The sequence below is a fragment of the Eumetopias jubatus genome, unplaced genomic scaffold (genome assembly GCF_037043125.1).
Source record: "Eumetopias jubatus isolate StellerSeaLion01/CBP00866 unplaced genomic scaffold, mEumJub1_p1.0 scaffold_9, whole genome shotgun sequence".
Lineage (NCBI taxonomy): Eukaryota > Metazoa > Chordata > Mammalia > Carnivora > Otariidae > Eumetopias > Eumetopias jubatus.
The window spans coordinates 73,524,387-73,543,178 of NW_028274815.1; the positions used below are offsets into that span (position 1 = coordinate 73,524,387).

An 18,792-nucleotide genomic window follows, 5' to 3' on the forward strand; every position below is an offset into this window, starting at 1 on the left:
GGGTAGGCGGTAGTGGTGGTGCCTGTGGTATATTTAAGTTTCTGGTGCAGAAGTGACAGCTTTACACACTGACTGTCCAGAGTTTGGTGGCAGCAATGGTACCAGAAGGGGTTTTTCTCATCAGAATAGTGTCTGAGGCATGTGTTGGGCATGGTTCCTATAAAGACAGTCTTGAGCAGCTTCTCTGGCCCTTCCGCAATCCTGTGAGCTACCATGATCCTTTGAGGTTCCTTGTCTGTTCAATCAGCCACAGACAGCTTCTGTTCCTTGCAAGGCAGCCTCTTGAGAAGGGGCTGGAAGAGCACATCACTGTATTGACCGCGCTTCATGCAGAGGGACTGGAGATTCCCATTTCTACCATACCCAAGTACAGACTACCTTTTGTCTTAGTCCATTCAGGCTGCTATACCAAAATACCACAGACTGGTAGGTTATAAGCAACAGAAACTTAATTCTCACAGTTCTAGGGGCTGGGAGTTTGGGATCAGTTTACCAGCACGGTTGGGTGAGGGCCCTCTTCTGGGTTGCAGACTTCTTGTATCCTCACATGGAGGAAGAGGAGAGAGAGAGCTCTGCTGGGCCTCTTTTATAAGGGCACTACTCTCACTCATGAGGGCTCTTCCCTCATGACTAATCACTTCCTAAAGACCCCACCTATTAACCCCATCACATTAGGCATTAGGGGGGATACATTCCACCTATAATACCTTCTGAATGTAAGAAACTGGAAAATTGCACAAAATATATGATATCACTGTTTTCAGATATTGGACAGCACCTAGCAAAGGACTATGATTCCTGAAAGAAAGAAACAAATGGGACAAGCTCTGCTGTCACCCTAAATTTCTGGTGGAAGTACCTTTTGAATTGCAGCCAATGAGGGGGAACCTAAAGACAATAGCAGTCTTACCGAGTTGAGGAGACGAGACGGCTGAGAAGACTTTTCAAGGCAGAGTATCAGAGAGGAGGGACTATGACAGCAACAAAGTCTCCAGAACTATCCTTCTGAGAGTGTTGCTAATACTAAGTTGCACATACATACCGTGAAACCCCTCAGTGCTAGCTAAGGGACAGCCAGGGAGCATGGGCTGGTTCCCAGGACTCACACACAGCTGGGACGTGTTTGACTTTCAACCAGCCAATGTGGAGAGATCTTGTTCAATGTCCAGAAAATTCAGAGAAACTCCAGAAAAGTTATCCGTGAGTAGAAGGGCTAAATTAGCCCTAGAATAAAAGTACCTGTAGATGTCCCCTCAACAAAGTTTATAAACAAGCCTCAAAAAACTAAGTTCGCCCACTATGATCATGACTGCCAGCCGAAACAAATTTCATGACTCTTTAAAGGACAACAACAAAATACAGACATTCAACAACACAAAATTCAGAATGTCAAGAATTACCAGACATGCAAAAGAGTAAGGAAATGTAATTGGCAGAAGAATCAGTCAATGGAAACAAACCCAGAAATGACAGAGATAGTGAAATTAGCAGATAAGGACCTAAAGAGGCATTATAATTATATATGAGGATTTAAAGGAAAATGTGAACATGGGGAGGAAGGGAACAGAAGATAGAGAGAGAGAACCAAATTGAACTTCTAGAGTTGAAGACTACAATACCTGAAATGAAAATTTCACAGGTGGCACATGGTAGAGGAAAGTACCTGTCACATTGAAGACATGGCACTGGAAACAATGCAGACAAAACACAGAGACCAAAAGACTGAGGAAATAAAACAGAGCATGCAACACAGCAGCTGAGTCCTAAACTGTGGGCTCTGGAGCCCTTCAGTGAAGGCTGGGAATTTCCAGTAGTTTCCATAGGGGCAGGGCTCACCTTCCACCCCTTCGGCCCAATAGGTTGTAAAGTTCTGAAATAATGCATGTTGGTTGGTAAATGCTGCCCGGCCCTGAATGCCCCGACCTTGCCCGCATCACTCCAGGCCTTTTCCTGGCTCCTTCTGACCTTCTGATTCAACATCTAAAGAGTTAATGCCTGACAGAGCAGAGGTCTTTCAAGACCCTGTTCTAACTGAGGCAGGATCACTCTGGTGGGTTAGTCTTAATTATACCGAGGGTCATCCCTGATTGGGGAATGGGTTAGGATTGTGGGAGCCTGCCTGGGCCTTCTAGTCACCAATCTGAGTAGAAGAAACTCAACCAGAGGGCCCTGGACAAACTCATTTAAACAAGTTACATTTTAAAAGTTCTTATTGAGCTTTGTGTTCCAGGAATGTGGACAGGATACAAGGAGGTGTCCGTCTGGGGCAGGCCACCGCAGACCCTTTTCCCAACCTCACATGCCTCTGTCTTTTGTTTGAAAGAGGGTTGCAAATCCTGTGGTTGTGACAATCTATAGGGGAGACAATGTCCTTATCACCTATCATTCATCTACGGGTCCAACAAATAATTATTGTCACTCTACTGCTTGTGGGAAGGGTTAAGATGAGTATGGGGGAGGGTTCAGAAATAGTACTTTCTCCAACAGGGTCATCGTGGAAGTCTCTGTGCATGGTGAGGGACAGAGTTGGATGGATACGTTCTCTTCCTGGCAAGCCACACCCTTCCCTGGGTCAGGGCTTGAGCTGTGTCTTGCAGCAGAGCTGAGGCCAGTCAGGACCTGTAACAGTGAGACTTAAATCAATATTAAAGCAGCGCTTGCCATCTGAATGTGTCCCCTGAGCTGAGGACTACTGGCAAACATTGTTCCTGTGTGTTTCTGAGCAAGCAGAGCACCTGCACTCTCTTGAGACTGTCCCTGACCATAGCTCACAGGCTGGAGCCTTGGCCAGCCAGCTCCCTCCAAGTGTTTGTGCCCCTGGGCTTCTCGCTGACCTCATACTCACCCTCAGCCCCTGGGGAGGCTTTCCGGGGCAAAAAGGCGGCCTGTGCCCGCCTCCCCACAGGCAGCTCAAGGAGTGTGATTCTAGGAAGAAAGGGTGACAGGGGCCCTTTAGCCAGAGGTGGAACGGAAGGGCTTCTCTTTTGGGGGGAAACCATCACTGAAAACCTTTTAGCTATGCAACTTTGAAGCAGATTCCTCCTGGGGAGAAGATGGCTGCTTTGAAGAAACCTTCCTGCAGATGTTTGAAAAGGAGAAATTAAGCTGTGAATTCGTAATGTAAAGTATTTGGGGAGGAACGTTTCTGACCCTGCCTGGTTCTCTCGTTCATATGACCTGCCGGGCTCCTGTTGGCATTCGCTTTCTCTGGCCCCAACCAAAGCCTGCTTTGCCACTGGGATGGAGTTCCTGGATAAAACTGTATGTGGCCCATCAGTCCCCAGCCACTGAAACAGAGCTAAAGCTTTATGGCCACTTCGGATTTTCTCTCTGGGTGTTTCCTTTTATTTTCGGATGAAATGAACTCTCTGACTATTGCTTTCTCCGCGCCCCCCCCCCCCCCCCGGCCCAGCTTGCTTCAGAGAGAGCTGCAGGTAGAATGGCCCCTCTCCCGCATCTTTACCCTGAGCTGAGCCGCTTGGCCCTGTGCACGGAGCTGCAGCCAGTGCCTCCAGGGGCCAGCCCCTGCGCCATCAAAGCTGCCGGCTCTTCGGCCACATCTCCTCCCATCCCAGACCTTCCTCCCTGTGTTCTTGTCTAGGTGCTCATCCGTGCAGTCTCGACCCGGCATTTGGCTTACAGCCAGACTCTCCTTGCCTCTGTCACCACCAGGCTAACCTTCCTAAATCCAGGTTTGGCCAAGTTACAGCTCTGCTCAGAAGCCTTTGATGAGTCTCCTTTACCCAGTGCTCCAGCTCTCAGTCATGGGCATTTCACACCTTCCCCAGCTGACCTCCAACCTTCTTTCTGGACATGGCTCACTCCCACTGCCACCGTGGGCCTGTCTGCTTCTGCCCAAACCAGTCCTCCTGCACATGCCCACCATCATGCCTTTGCCCACAGCATTCTCCCTCTCTGGACTAGCTCACTCTTTCTGTCCATCGAAAGGGGCCACCCTTCGTGCCCGTCTTGACCTCTCCCTCCTGGATGAGCCCTTGCTCGCCGGACTGCTCCTTCAGCTGAAGCTGCAGCCTGCTTCTTTTCCTGGCTGCCATCCCAACCTATTTTGGGTGCCAGGCACCTCTCTACATTTCTGAGCCAAGGACCTCTCTGGAAACTCGAAGGTGTTGCTTAGAATAGGATGTCCATGAAGACTTGAGCGATTCTTGTCTACTTGGATAAATTCTCCTTAATGAATTCTACCAACTCACTATCTTGTCTGGGGCACCTGCCTTCAAAGTGAGGTATCTGTTGTCACTGATGGTATGTCTCAGACCACCCATTACCCAGTTTACCTGTCCGAAGGGCGATACATTATAGAAGAGCGCATGATGATCTTGGAAGGGGCCTTAGGGATTACATCCCTTCATTCACTTAACTTTCTGGCAACTGCTGGTTCCTAACACACCAGATTGTAAGGTGAAGACCTACTTACCTGTTCCTTTTCCCTATTACATTGCGGGCTTGGGAGATGGGGCTGGCGTCTGCCTTGTTCTTGATCTCCAGTGCCTGGCACATAATAGGTATTCAACCCATATTTGTTGAATGAAAAAAAAGGGGATGCCCCCTTCCCACATATTTAGTATTTGAAATTCCCCCAAAGGAGTCATTTTTCTTCTAAATTTCCTCACCCACTTCCTGGGCTCTGCAAATTACCCTGTGCTCCAAGCTCTGGAAAGCCCCTTTCCTCCCTCACTCTGTCATCTCTATGTGTGTGGAGGCCCACGTTCGGCGCTTCCTTTCTTTTGGCTAGGGTAGGGAGCCCACACACAGACATGTCTGCCCTCAGACTTGCTTACAAACCCCAGCTGGAATGAAGAACAGTTGCTGCAGGGTCTGGGCACGGCTCCAGACGGACAGACAGAGTTTGCCCACCAGGCACTCCTGCCTCCCCTCTCTGTCATGGTGCTGGGGATGCTGCACTTTGCAGGGTACACACAGGCCAACAGAAGCGAGGTCCAGAGAAGAGAGATTTCCAAGTGTACACACATCCTCGAAGGACCCCTCCTATGCCCGTGGATGCCGAGGCAGCAGTTTTGAAAACGTCTCCTTCCCCAAAGTCATAAGGAGGGATTTTGGGGGTGTTAGCATGGTTCTATTGCTTGACCTGGGTGATGGTTACAGGATACTTGCCTCATAATAATTCATTAAGCCATACATTTATGTTTGAGATGCTTTTTTGAATGTGTGTTATATTTCACAATAAAAAAGATGAGAAAAAAAAAAAAAGAAAAAAGAAGGAAGCTCCCCCCGCCCGGCCCCCCCCCCCCCCCGCCGCCCTCCTCCAGCCCTGTACTCCCAAGCCCTTAATCCAATCGATCCATGTTTAACCAGTTCCTATCTCCATCCAGCCCCTGCTAGGGAAGGAACTCTTTGTCCTCAAGGAATTTCCTAGAGGAAGCAAAATACCTGGAGCAACAAAAGACATGGACTCCAGCTCTGAATTATATCTAGAAAATAGACCATGCTGTCTTATTTTGAGGAGTCCAGAGGTCGAGGAGGTGGTGGTGCTCAAACTGGGCCTCAAAGATACAGTGGGATTTAGGTAAGCAGAGGAAAGCAGAGGAGGGCTTTTTAGCCAAGAGAATGGCGTGATCCAAAAAAGCGGTTGGGTGGGACTGAGCCTGATGTGTTGGGGGGTGGGGGGAGGCAGACAATGCAGGGACCCTGGTGCTGAATAGTTCACGAGAATCGGACTGGCTTGGAGAGCCCTGGATGATGCCCCCAGCCCCAAGCAAGGGCAAGGTGGGTGCCATTCCAGTGGGAGCCTGCCTCATTGGCACGGAGGGGTCTGTGGCCTCAGCAAGAGCATACATGTGCGTTTCACATTTCTTGGTTTGTTTTGTTCTTTTGCTCAAGCCCCAGGACCATGTGGGCTCATAAATCCCCATCCCAGACAGACTGGAAGTTCTATCTGCCAGACACATTACGCGGCACCCGCATTCCAGCAGAGACACTTGCTCAGTCCCTGACTTTAGCCCTGCCCCACCCTGCAGCTGCTGTCAGGTCCAGTGCTGACAAGCTCTTTGGAGGCGGGAGTGCAGTAGGAGGTGGGAACTCAGGACATCAGGTTCAGGGACCGTCCTGAGTGCCAGTCTGTGAGATGACATCTCAGCCCACCACCCCCCGCCCAAGTGCCCTGGAATTCGGGACTTCACCCGCCATTGCCAAGGATGTGGCTGGTCACCTGAGGCCGTGGGTAAGGGGGCCACAGAGTGTGGGGAGGTTCCCAAGCTCCGGGCAGGGCTACGAAGTTTCATACCAGGAGGCAAGACCCGGCTGTGTTTCCACTTACTTTGGGAGTAGAAATCAAATCAGTCATAAATACTCTATACACACAAAGAGTGACTGTGACGGGCATACAGGCTAAAGCAGAGAAGAGCTGGTAATAATAGTAGTAGGAAGGAGAACCACCACCAACAGGCGTGAAGAGGAATGCTGCAGAAGGCATGATGCTGAACATTCGCTCCTTCTAGCTGATCCTCATGATGATCCCACCATGTGGATGCTATGGGTATGCCTGCAAGACGAGAGCCTGGAGGCTTTTGAGGTGTGAACTGCTTTCCAAAAGTCATGGAAATGGTCAATGCAGAACTGGGATCTGATTCCAGAAGCCTGACTCCAGCACCCATGTCGTGGAAGCCGACGATGCCCACATAAGCCCTATTTGGTCTTAGGAAGGAGGTCTTCACCGACCAGACGGGAGCGGAGCAGCCCCTGGGTTGGGCGTGGCACTCTTGAAGAGCATCTGGCAAATTTTGCTTGCTCTGGTTTCTTATGAAACAACCTTTGAGTTTGGCTTCCCGTGCAACCCACATACAGGGAAAGAAGGTCATGATCTGCCAACATGACAGCTGTATTTTTCATTAGTCAATTAACAAGCTGGCTGCCTGGGTTCACACACAGATCTGTTTCTGAGGGCTTGGAGAAAACAAGCCCACCCCAGAGCTGAAGCCCGCCTTGTGCCCACTTCATTGCCATTCCGAGTATGCAAGGGTAGCCCCCAGCCTGGCCTGTGTGCCAAGGAAATCCCTCTTGGCCTCCTTTTGGCAGGCTTGGCCAGCCTTCCCCAGTGACAGCCTGGCTCTTTGGACTTGAGTTGCCTGGTCAGACGGTGAAGGTCTCTCTGCAGAGAGAAGGCAGTAACAGTGCCAGGCTCCGGTGCGCGTTCCAAGTTCCACATTCCGTGCGCAGACTCCTGGCGCCAGAGCGAAGGCTGACCCTTGGCAGGACACTGGGTAAGGGTTCGTCGGGTACATTGTTTCCTCTACAACATAACCTAGGGCTTCCTGCATCTCCCACTCTCTCTGCTTTCGTTCGTAGCGGCTCCCAAAGCTGTTGACCAACCAGGGTTACCCAGGAAGACTTAAAAAAAACATTTAATTGTCTCAGTTAGGAGCAGAGAATGTAGTTCTCTGTTTACAAAAGTGCAGTTTTTTTTTTTTTTTTAATTACATCCTAAAACAATGGGACAGTTTGTAAGACTTCCAACCCTAAGTCTTGGTCTTCATCACAAATGCTGGGTTGTTTTACCACCAAACTTGGTGAGTAGTGTGCATCTTTCTGGGATGGCATTCTATCTTTTCTTTTTTAATTGTGGTAAAAAAAACACATAACATGAGACCTACCCTCTTAACAAATTTTTAAGTGCATAGTACGGTATTGTTACTTGTATCTGCATTGTTACACGACAGATATCTAGACCTGCATGATTGAAACTCTATTCCCATTGAATAGCAGTTGCCCATTTTCCCTATCCCCAGTCCTGGACAACCAGCATTCTACTTTCTGCTTCTGAGTTTGACTACTTTAGACACCTCATGCAAATAGAATTATGCAGTATTTGTCCTTCTGTGATTGACTTATTTCACTTAGCATAATAGCCTCAAGATTCATCCACGTTGCAACATCCACAGGATTTTCTTTTTTCTTTTAAAGGTTGAATGATATTCCATTCTATGTATATACCACATGTTCTTTATCCATTCATTGGTGATGGAAGCACATTTAGATTGTTTCCATCTCATGGCTATTGTGAATAGTGCTACAGTGAACATGAAAGTGCTAATGTCTCTTCAAGATCCTGATTTTAATTCTTCTGGATAAATCCCCAGAAGTGGGATTCCTGGATCATACGGCAGTCCTATTTTTAATTGTTTGAGGAATCTCTGTGCTATTTTACATAAGTGCTACACCATTTTACATTCCCAGCAATAGCGCACAAAGGTTTCAATCTCTCCACATCCTTGCTGACACTTGTTTTTTTGTTGTTTGTTGTTGTTGTTTGTTTTTTGTTTTTTTGACAATGGCCATCCTAACAGGTATAAGGTAGCATCTCATTTTGGCTTTTATTTGCAGATCCGTGATGTTAGTGATGTTGAGCATTTTTTTCACATGCTTTCTGGGAATTTGTATGTCTTCCTTGGAGAAATGTCTAATCCCTTGCCCATTAAAATTTTTTTCTTTTTTCTTTGCTATTGAGTTGTAGGAGTTTCTTGTATATTTTAGATATTAACCCCTTATCAGATATATGGTTTGCAAAATTTTCTCCCATTCTATAGATTGCCTCATCTCTGTGTTTCCTGTGCTGTGCAGATTTTGAGTCTGATGTGGTCCCGTTTATCTATTTTGCTTTTATTGCCTGAGCTTGGTGTCATGCCAAGAAATCATTGCCAAGACCAATATTATGAAGATTTTACCCTATGTTTTCTTCTGGGAGTTTTATGGGTTTCAGGTCTTATGTATAAGTCTTTAATCCATTTTGAGTTGGTTTTGGTGTATGGTAGAAGATAAAGGTCCAATTTTATTCTTTTGCTTGCTGGTATCCAATTTATCCAGCACCATTTGTTGAAAAGACTGTCCTTTCCCCATTGTGTAGTCTTGGTCCTTTGTCAAAGATCACATTATGATATATGTGTGAGTTTATTTCCAGGCTCTCTATTCTGCTCCATTGGTCTATATTTCTGTCTTTATGCCAGTACCGTACTGTTTTAATTACCATAGGTTTGTAATATGTTTTGAAGTCATGAGTGTGAGGCCTTCAGCTTTGTTCTCTTTCAAGATCATTTTGGCTATTCAGGGTCCTTCGTGGTTCCATATGAATTTTAGAATTGTTTTTTCTGTTTCTTCAAAAAATGCCGTTGGGACTTTGATAGAGACTGCTCTGAATTTGTAGATCACTTTGGTTAGTATGAATATCCTGATATTAATTCTTCTAATCTATGAACATAGCCTGTCTTTCCATTTATTTGCATCTTATTTAGTTTCCTGCAGCAGTGTTTTGAGCTTTTAGTGTACAAGCATTTAGCATCCTTGTTTAAGTTTATTCCTAGTATTTTTTTTTGATGATATTATACGTGGGATTGTTTTCTTTTCTTTCCCTTCTTTTTTTAGTAATACAAATAATATCAACACTTATTATGTGCCAAGGCATTGTTCTAAGCACTTTACATAATCAACTCACTTAATTTTTTTCTTCAAGTATAATTAACACAGTGTTATATTAATTTCAGGTGTACAATATAATGATTTAACAATTCTATACATTTCTCAGTGCTCATTACTCTCAATTCCTTTTATCTATTTCACCCATCCCCCCACCAACCTCTCCTCTAGCAACAACCACTTTGTTCTCTGTATTTAAGAGTCTGGTTGTTTTGTCTCTTGTTTCTTTGTTTATTCACTTGTTTTCTTTCTTAAATTCCACATATGATGGGTGCCTGTGTGGCTCAGTTGGTTAAGCGACTGCCTTCGGCTCAGGTCATGATCCTCGAGTCCTGGGATCGCGTCCTGCATTGGGCTCCCTGCTCAGTGGGGAGTCTGCTTCTCCCTCTGACCCTCTTCCCTCTTGTGCTCTCTATCTCTAATTCTCTCTCTTTCAAATAAATAAATAAAATCTTTAAAAAAAATTCCACATATGAGTGAAATCATATGGTATTTGTCTTTCTCGAACTGACTTATTTCACTTAGCATCATATCGAATAGGATTGTTTTCTTAATTTCCTTTTTGCATTACTCATTATTAGTCAGAAACACAACTGATTTTTGTATGTTGATTTCACATCCTGCAAACTTGCTGAATTTTTTTATTAGTTCCAAATGGGTTGGTTTTTTTTTGTAGAATCATTAGGGTTTTCTAGATATAAGATGTAAGATATGAGATAATTTTACCTCTTTTTTTCTGATTTGAAAACCTTTTATTTCTTTCTCTTGTCTAATTGCTATAGCTAAGACTGCCAATAATATGTTGAATAAAAGTGGCAAGAGTGGGCATCCTTGTTTTGTTCCTGATCTTAGAGGAAAGACAGATCTTTCTTAGAGGAAAGACTTAGATCTTTCTGATTTTCACTGTTGAGTATGATGTTAGCTGTGGGCTTTTCATATATGGCCTGTCTTTTTTTTTTTTAAAGATTTTATTTATTTATTTGACAGAGAGATAGAGAGAGAGCACAAGTAGGCAGAGCGGCAGGCAGAGGGAGAGGAAGAAGCAGGCCCCCCGCTGAGCTGGGAGACCCGTGAGGGACTCGATCCCAGGACCCTGGGATCATGCCCTGAGCCGAAGGCAGACGCTTAACAACTGAGCCACCCAGGTGCCCTGGCCTGTCTTATACTGAGGTAATTTCCTTCTATTCCTAGTTTTTTTGAGTGTTTTTATCATGAAAGGATGTTGAATTTTGTTAAATGCTTTTCTGCATCTATTGAAATGATCATGTGATTTGATCCTTCATTCTGTTAATGTGGTGTATCACACTGATAGATTTTTGTATGTTGAACTATCCTTGCATCACAGGGATAATACCACTTGGCTATGGTGTAAGATTCTTTCTATGTGCTGTTCAATTGGGTTTGCTAGTATTTGTTGAGGATTTTGCACCTATTTTCATTAGGAATACTGGCCTGTGGTCATCTTTTTTTTGCAGTGTCTTTCACATTTGGTATAATGCCAGCCTCATGAAATGACTTTGGAAGTGTTTCCCATTCTTCAATTTTTTGGAAGAGTTTGGGAAAGATTAGCATTAATCTTTAAATTTTTGGTAGAATTCTCCAATGAAGCCATCTGGTCTGGGCTTTTGTTTCTTGGGAAGCTTTTGATTACTGATCTGATCTCACCAGTTATAGAAATGTTCCGATTTTCAGTTTCTTCATAATTCAGTCTTGGTGGGTTGTATGTTTCTAGGAATTTATTTCTTCTGGGTTTTTCACTTTGTCAGTATGTAACTGTTTATGATAGTCTTTTATAGTCCTTTTTTATTTTCATGGCTGCAGTAGTACTCATTTTTCATTTCTGATTTTATTTGAGTTTTTTTTTAGTCTAGCTAAATGTTTGCCAATTTTATCTTTTCAAAAACCAAGTTTTAGTATTATTGCTTTTTTCCCATTTTTGTTTCATTTATTTCTGCTCTAATCTTTATTTTTTTAAAATATTTATTTATTTATTTAGAGCGAGTGGGAAGGGTAGAGGGAGAGGGACAGAGAGAAGAATCCCAAGTAGGTTCCATGCCCAGTGTGAAGTCTGACTCGGGGCTCAATCCCACAAACCCGAAATCACGACCCAAGCCGAAATCAAGAGTCAGACGCTCATCTGACTGAGCCAACCAAGAGTCCCACTAATCTTTATTATTTCCTTTATTTTGCTAATTCTGGGCTTAGTTTATTCTTCTTTTTCTAGATCCTTGAAGTGTAGAGTCAGATTGTTTGAGATCTTTCTTCTTTTTTTAATGTAGGCATTGGCTGCTATAAACTTCCCTCTCAGTACTGCTATTGCTACATACCATAAGTTTCAATATGTTGTTTTTCATTTCATTTTTGTTTGGCTCAAGATATTTTCTAATTTCTCTTTTGATTTCTTCTTTGACTCATTGTTTATTCCAAGAGTGTGTTGTTTAATTTCCACATATTTGTTAATTCTCGTATTCCTTCTGCTATTGATTTCCAGTTTCATTCCATTGTGATCAGAAAAATACTTGGTATGATTTCAATCTTCTTACATTTGTTAAGACTTGTTTTATGACCCAATGTGACCTATGCTGGAAAATGTTCCACATGTGTTTGAGAAGAATGTGTATTCTGCTGCTGTTGGGTCGACTGTTCTGGATAGGTCTATATTTGTTAGGTCCATTTGTTCTATAATTTTTTCAAGCACCTGTGTTTCCTTGTTGATCTGTCTGGATATTCTATGCATTATTGAAATGGGATATTAAAATCTCCTAATATTATTGCATTGCTGTCTATTACTCCCTTCAGTTCTGACATTTGCTTCATATATTTGGGTGCTCTGATATTGGGTGCATATACATATATTTATAATTGTTATATCTTTCTGATCAATTGAACTTTCATCATTATATGTCTTTTTTTTTTCCCCTTGTGACAGTTTTTGACTTACAGTCTATTTTGTATGACATAAGTATGACCACTCCTGCTCTCTTTTGGTTACCATTGGCACAGAATATCTTTTTCCATCCTTTCACTTTCAGCCTATGTGTGTCCTTAAATCTAAAGTGAGTATCTTGTAGACAGCGCATATTTGAGTCTTTAAAAAAACATGTATCTATTCAGCCACTCTAGGGGGTTTAATCCATTTGCATTTAAAGTAATTACTGATAGGGAAGAACATGATATTGCCATTTTGTTAACTGTTTGCTGTATGTCTTGTAGCTTTTTTGCCCCTCTTCCTCTCTTGCTGCCTTACTTTGTATTTTGTTGACTGGTTTTATTGACATGACTTGATTCCTTTCTCATTTTCATTTGTGAACCTGGATGTCCATTTCCTTGCTCAGACTTGGGGAGTGTTTGGCCATTATTTTTCAAATACGCTTTCTGTCACTGGAACTCCCATATTGCATATATTAATTCACTTAATGATATCCCATATGTCCCTAGGTTTTCTTAACTTTTTTTTTTTTTTGAATGTGTGTCTCTGGCTGGATAATTTCAAATGAACTGTCTTTGAATTTGCTGGTTCATTCTTCTCCAAATTAAGTTATATTCTTTAGCTCCAAAATTTGTTTGGTTCTTTTTAAAATATTTTCTCTTTGCTGCTGCTGCTAGTCTTATCTTATTCATGTATCATTTTCCTGAGTTCATTAAGCATCCCAGGGAAGCTTTTTAAGATATGGATTCTCAGACCCTACTGGCAGAGATTCTAATTCAGTCATCCATAGTGGAGCCTGGAAATCTGTATTTCTGAGTTTCCGTAGGTGATTTAGATGTACTTCTAGGTTTGGAAAACACTGCCAATGAAAAGACTACCTTCAACTCTTCCCACCTCCCACTTCTCTCCAAGATGCCACCATCTGTCTACCAGTATTCTGCCTCTGTATTATTTGAGGGATCTTGAACACTTTCTGCCTCCAGGCAGCCTTCCTGGATTGACTCCTGTCCGACCACGAGTTTCTTAGAATTCTCCCCAGCCCTCTCCAACCCAAAATGGGCCTACACTTCCTATTTCTGTATTAATTTGGCATTTCCTCCCTTCATTTTGCTATATTGAGTCTTAAGCCATCACTGTCTAAAAAACTTCTGGACTAAGTCTACCCTAATTTTTTTATTATTTAATGACAAAGAAGTGGTGAATGTAGTAGAGGTAGAACTCTGAGAACCCGGGTTCACATCTCTGTTCTTATAGGGTATGACCTGGGATAGGTTTATTTTCCTTTCTGGGCCTCAGTTTCCTCATCTGTGAAACGAGCATTGAATAGATAGTCTCCATGATCCTTCCTTTTGGACTCTGACTCTCCTTCCTTCTCTTTTGCACTCCATAGCTGAGGAAGTTGAATTCTGAAGTCATTCCTGAAACTCTGCCCTAAATCAAAGGAACCAGCAGGCCTGCAAGTTTTCTCTCTACCTCCCTTTCCAGGAGCAACCATGGCCCTGAGTGATGTCGATGTGCAGAAGCAGATTAAGCACATGATGGCTTTCATTGAGCAGGAAGCCAATGAGAAGGCAGAAGAAATAGATGCCAAGTCTGAGGAAGAGTTCAACATTGAGAAAGGACGCCTTGTGCAAACCCAACGACTGAAGATTATGGAGTATTATGAGAAGAAGGAGAAGCAGATAGAACAGCAGAAGAAAATCCAGATGTCCACCATGAGGAATCAGGCAAGGCTGAAAGTCCTGAGAGCCCGAGATGACCTCGTCTCAGAGTTGCTGAATGATGCAAAGCTGAGACTCAGCAGGATTGTGGCCGACCCAGAAATCTACCAGGGACTGCTGGATAAACTAGTGCTTCAGGGTCTGCTCCGACTGCTGGAGCCCATGGTAATCGTACGCTGCAGGCCACAGGACATCCTCCTGGTGGAGGCTGCAGTGCAAAAAGCCATCCCCGAGTACATGATGGTCTCCCAAAAATGCGTGGATGTCCAAGTTGATCAAGAGGTGCACCTGGCTATGAATGCAGCTGGAGGTGTGGAGGTCTACAGTGGCAATCAGAGAATAAAGATTTCCAATACCCTAGAAAGTCGACTGGATCTCTTAGCCCAACAAAAGATGCCTGAAATACGAAAAGCCTTGTTTGGAGCCAATGCCAACAGAAAGTTTTTCATATAAGCCTCTGCCAAATGAAGCTCATGTTGAATTGCTAAGCCATTAAAAGCATACGTTATTAGGGCAAAGGAAACTAGTCAGGTTTCCTCTTCTTTGTTGCTTTGATAGGATTCTATCTTCTTACATGAAATACCCTTTTAATAGCTAAAGGCATTATGTTTTGCAATGAAACTTGGAAATGCTTAGAAATCTAATTCTGGTTTATCCACACATGCCGCATCTTCTGGTCAGTTCGATAGTCTAGGTTGAAGGGAGTAAAGACATCTGCTCTTTAGCTTGTCCTTCAGTTGAGATGTGAATGATATTAATGGTTTGTGGGTCTGAGTACTCTAAAATTCTTTAATATTATCTGAAGTGTGTTTTCTTTCTTTTGCTTCAGCTTTCTGTATTTCTGTTATTTAATGAAGTTTAGCGATCTTTTTTTGTGTGTATAGGGCCAACTTCATGGGCATGTGACCAAAATAGTCACATAGGGTTCCATGCGCAAAAGAGCCCAGTGCTTGGGGTTTAATGCTCTACAGCATTGACTTGAAAGTCTTAGTTTTATCTTTGAAAATGTGTTTTGTAAGTGAAGACTGATGGGACTTTGGAGCATGTGCCAGGGGCTTGGAGCCTTAGCTCATGCACGGTACCAAATACCAAAGCCCACCCTCCTCCCTGGGATGGATTCTTGGCCGCTCATTTCCCAGCTTACTGGTGCCCTGAGACCCAGCCTTCCCCTCCCTCACCCAGTCAACATTGCTGCTTTCTGCTTTTTGTGAGGTCTGGGTGTGCGTGCAGGGAGGGTCAGAGCATGTGTGCATGCTCTGCAGAGTCTTAGAGCTGGACCCAGTGGTGGCCGTCTCTGTCCAAGAATGGTAGCTCCATGGCACATTCAGCAAGTAACTTGGTGAGGGTGAGTTTCTTGCCTCCCACATGCTGAGCACATCCTGGTGTGGAGGTTTAAAGACCCTGGGATTCACCTGTCTGCGATGAGTGGGGTCAGCTGGTCTACTGGAATGGGAGCTATTTGGCTTGGCTTCCCTGACCCCAGCCAGGGCATAGCACATAGATGTGAGGGCTGGTGGGAAGGAGGACCCAGCTGTTGTCAAGCTTGCTGGGCCTGGGTCTCAGGTTGGGAACATCAGGACCTTATGAGGAAAGTATCCCAGCCCCTCAGACAGCTCAGTGTCTAGGGGGACTTATGCTCATTTCTTTGGCCAGTTTGAGACATCCTCCAACAGAAGCCAAGAAATACAGACTGTATAATTCTGGTGATTCTCCATACGGGTATTTCACAATATAAAGATAAATGGTAAAATTCGTGTTGATGATTTAAAATTTTTATTTTTATTTACTTAGCCATTAAATAGCAAATAAATACAATGACAAGTCAAAAGAGAGACTGCAGAAGAAAGGAAAAAGCTTTATCTTTTAGGACTTTTCACTGTACTTTTTGAACAAAGGATTCCCACATTTTCTTTTTGCATTGGGCCCTGTAAATTATAGGTTGCTAGTTCTGCATGTGTATGCTGATTTACAGTCTAATCTATGCCCGTCTGGTTTATGTATTAAAATAAAGGTTTTTTGAAGAAAAGAAACCCCAAGCCACTCTGCCAAGGACAAAGTTTGTCTTATGTGGTCAGGAACAGAAATGTTGTAAAGCTCAAACACAAAGTAGGAGACAGGTTATTAGAAATCAGGGTGTCTCACAAAGCCTGGGTACAGGAATCTCTTATGGTCTCAGGAGAGGGTTGGACCGGGGACTCAGAAAGCCATCTGAAATCCTCTATCTGGCTGCTTCATCTTTCTTTAGGAGTCACTTTCTCTACTGCACAGTTTCAACAGCAGAGTATACATGCTTCATAAATTTACATTCTAAGGTTTACATGGTATAGTTCCAGACATAAACTTCTTCTCTTACAATTCCACTTTCCTGAGAAGAAATCCATTTGGCCCAGCTCAGGTCAGATGTTCACATTTGGTCCAGTTGACATCTGGGGGCACTTCTCAGAGAAAGGGGGTCCATGTCAGCTAGATAATCTCTGCAAAGGGTATCTTCTGTGTGGGTCCTTTTGAGCTGTGAGTCCAGTCATTTACTGAACATTTTCTGAATGCCAGTAATGAGCGAGGCCCTTTGCTAGCTGCTGGGCTGCAAAGAATACAATCGGGTCCTGTCCTTTAGTTATTGACACATAAACAGATGAGGATCCTGTAATGGTAATGTTACAAGGTGCAGGTACCCGCCTAGAGCTGTATAAGAGGTACTGTGAGAACACGGTACAGGAAGAGAAGGTCACAGAAGGCTTTTGGGGTGCTGGCAGTTGAGCCAAAGAAAGCACTTTAGGCAAAGGAGGTGGGGGAGGCATATGCAAAGGCCCTGAGGTGTGAAAAAGCAAGTTGTGTTAGAGGAACTGCGCATGGTTCAGTGTGATAGAGTATGAGGGATGTGGGGGACATGACCACAGATGAAGCTAGAAAATGGATGGAGCCTGACTATGAGGTACAGCGGGCCTGGCTCTGGAGTTAGGCTAATTCTGCTGCGTGGGTGATGAGGGCTCACTGAAGGACTTTAAATAGGAGTGAAACTATGAGAGCTGGACTTTTAAAAGATTATCCTGGTGTCACTGTGTGTGGAAAACACATTGGAGGGACAGAGAGGTTGGAGGCAGGAGCCCTGTTGGGGCTTATTTACCAGCCCAAGTGAGAGATTTATGATAAATAACCGATGCAGCTCTTTTGCGAGATAGGTCGGATTCTTTAACACACAGGCTGGAAGAGACTAGACTTAGTGACTTATGTCTTACCCCCCTCCCCCACCCTGCCCCCCAGAAAATTCTTTCCCTCATCCAGGCTTGAGGCTTTCTGTCAGTTTTGCTTCATCTTAACAGTTTTTGCTTATAAGAGTGTGCTTCCCCTCAGAGTCTTCCCCCTTCTCTCATTCCAGGCCCAGCAAAGCACTCCCTCCGCAGCTGCCTGAGCCCTCAGCCGCCTCCCTTCCTGGGAAGCCAGACCCCACTTCCTGCTGTAATCCAGGAGTAACTGAAGCCCCTTGGCTTGCCCAGTTCTGGCCTTCTGAGCTGCCCTCAATTCATTACTGGGGCCCGTGACATTAATTCGTCTCCAAAACAGCTGACAGGTAGATTTTATGAAGGTTTTTATGGGAAGTTGAGGAGAGCTTTAGAGAGTGCCTGTGGGGCCCAATTACTCTAAGCCTCATTTATTTTATTTTATTTTTTTAAAGATCTTATTTATTTGAGAGAGCCAACACAAGTGGTGGGGGGAGGGCAGGGGGAGAGGGAGAACAGGCTCCCCCCTGAGCGGGGAGAGCCTGACAGGAGGCTCTCATCCCAGAGCCCTGGGATCCTGACCTGAGCAGAAGGCAGACGCTTAGCCCACTGAACCACCCAGGTGCCACTCCCTAAGTTCCATTTAAACATCTCTCTGTTTTTCCAAACTTTTCTCTCGCCCAGGGCTGCCAGATACTTTCTCTTTCTCCTCAAACTTCTCCTCCTCAGCCTCTCAACGCCTGGGCTCCAGTCTCCTCCGTCATAATGTCCCCTCAGCAAAACAAAAGCTGGTGGCTAAGGGAGCCCTGCCCTCCCACAGTCCCTGGCTGCGAGGACTCTACAGTTGCCTGTGAGGACTCTTCATGCACCACCTTTATTTACTGTTAGCTGCTTTTTCTACTCAGCCCATCTTTTTAAACATCGCTCCTTGTGGGTCGGGACAGTGGGACAGTGTTTTGATTCTTCCTTCTTGCATTTCCTGCTGCCTTGTTATTTTAGTGCTGATCTTGGGCGTACGCAGCACATGTAAGTAGGTTCTGAACAAACATCTGCAGCTGTTGCATTCTTTCCCGGCCTGGCTCTGGTTCCTAGATGGAGACCTCCAGGGTCTTTTTCCTCTTTGACCCATAGATTGGGCCATAGCAAGAGGCAAGTATGTGAGATGGGGACCAAGGGAAGAGTGCCAGGACTATAATCCAGGGATGGTGCTTGACAAGAAAATCCTGCAAGATGGGCGGAGCCTGAGCTCCAGCAGGACGCCCCCCGCCCCCCCAACTCCCTTCAGTCAGGCTTTGGTTACCTCCCAAAGGCAGCTGTGGGGTTATTGCTTTGCTTCCCTCCCCAGGAAACAAATGGGAGGGGCTTTGCCTTGGACCTGGGGGCAAAGAGGGACTGTGGAGGGGCTGGGTCCTCCTTGGGGGCCTCAGCCATGGGAAAGGCAAGCCTTAGCCTTCAACACTAGCCCTGACCTGTGCGGTAG

General features: G+C 44.7%; 1 protein-coding gene across 1 annotated transcript; it reads left to right on the forward strand.

The window, feature by feature from the left end:
* Positions 1 to 7,130: 7,130 nt before the first annotated feature.
* On the forward strand, positions 7,131 to 14,547 carry ATP6V1E2 (ATPase H+ transporting V1 subunit E2). The gene is made up of 2 exons (XM_028103770.2): positions 7,131 to 7,248; positions 13,859 to 14,547. The coding sequence occupies exon 2, from the start codon at positions 13,867 to 13,869 to the stop codon at positions 14,545 to 14,547; it is 681 nt and encodes a 226-aa protein (XP_027959571.1). The 5' UTR covers positions 7,131 to 7,248; positions 13,859 to 13,866.
* Positions 14,548 to 18,792: the final 4,245 nt, after the last annotated feature.

What these genes read in the sequence shown, in the direction of transcription:
- ATP6V1E2 (XM_028103770.2), top strand. Translation starts at nt 13,867, where the DNA reads ATGGCCCTGAGTGATGTCGATGTGCAGAAGCAGATTAAGCACATGATG.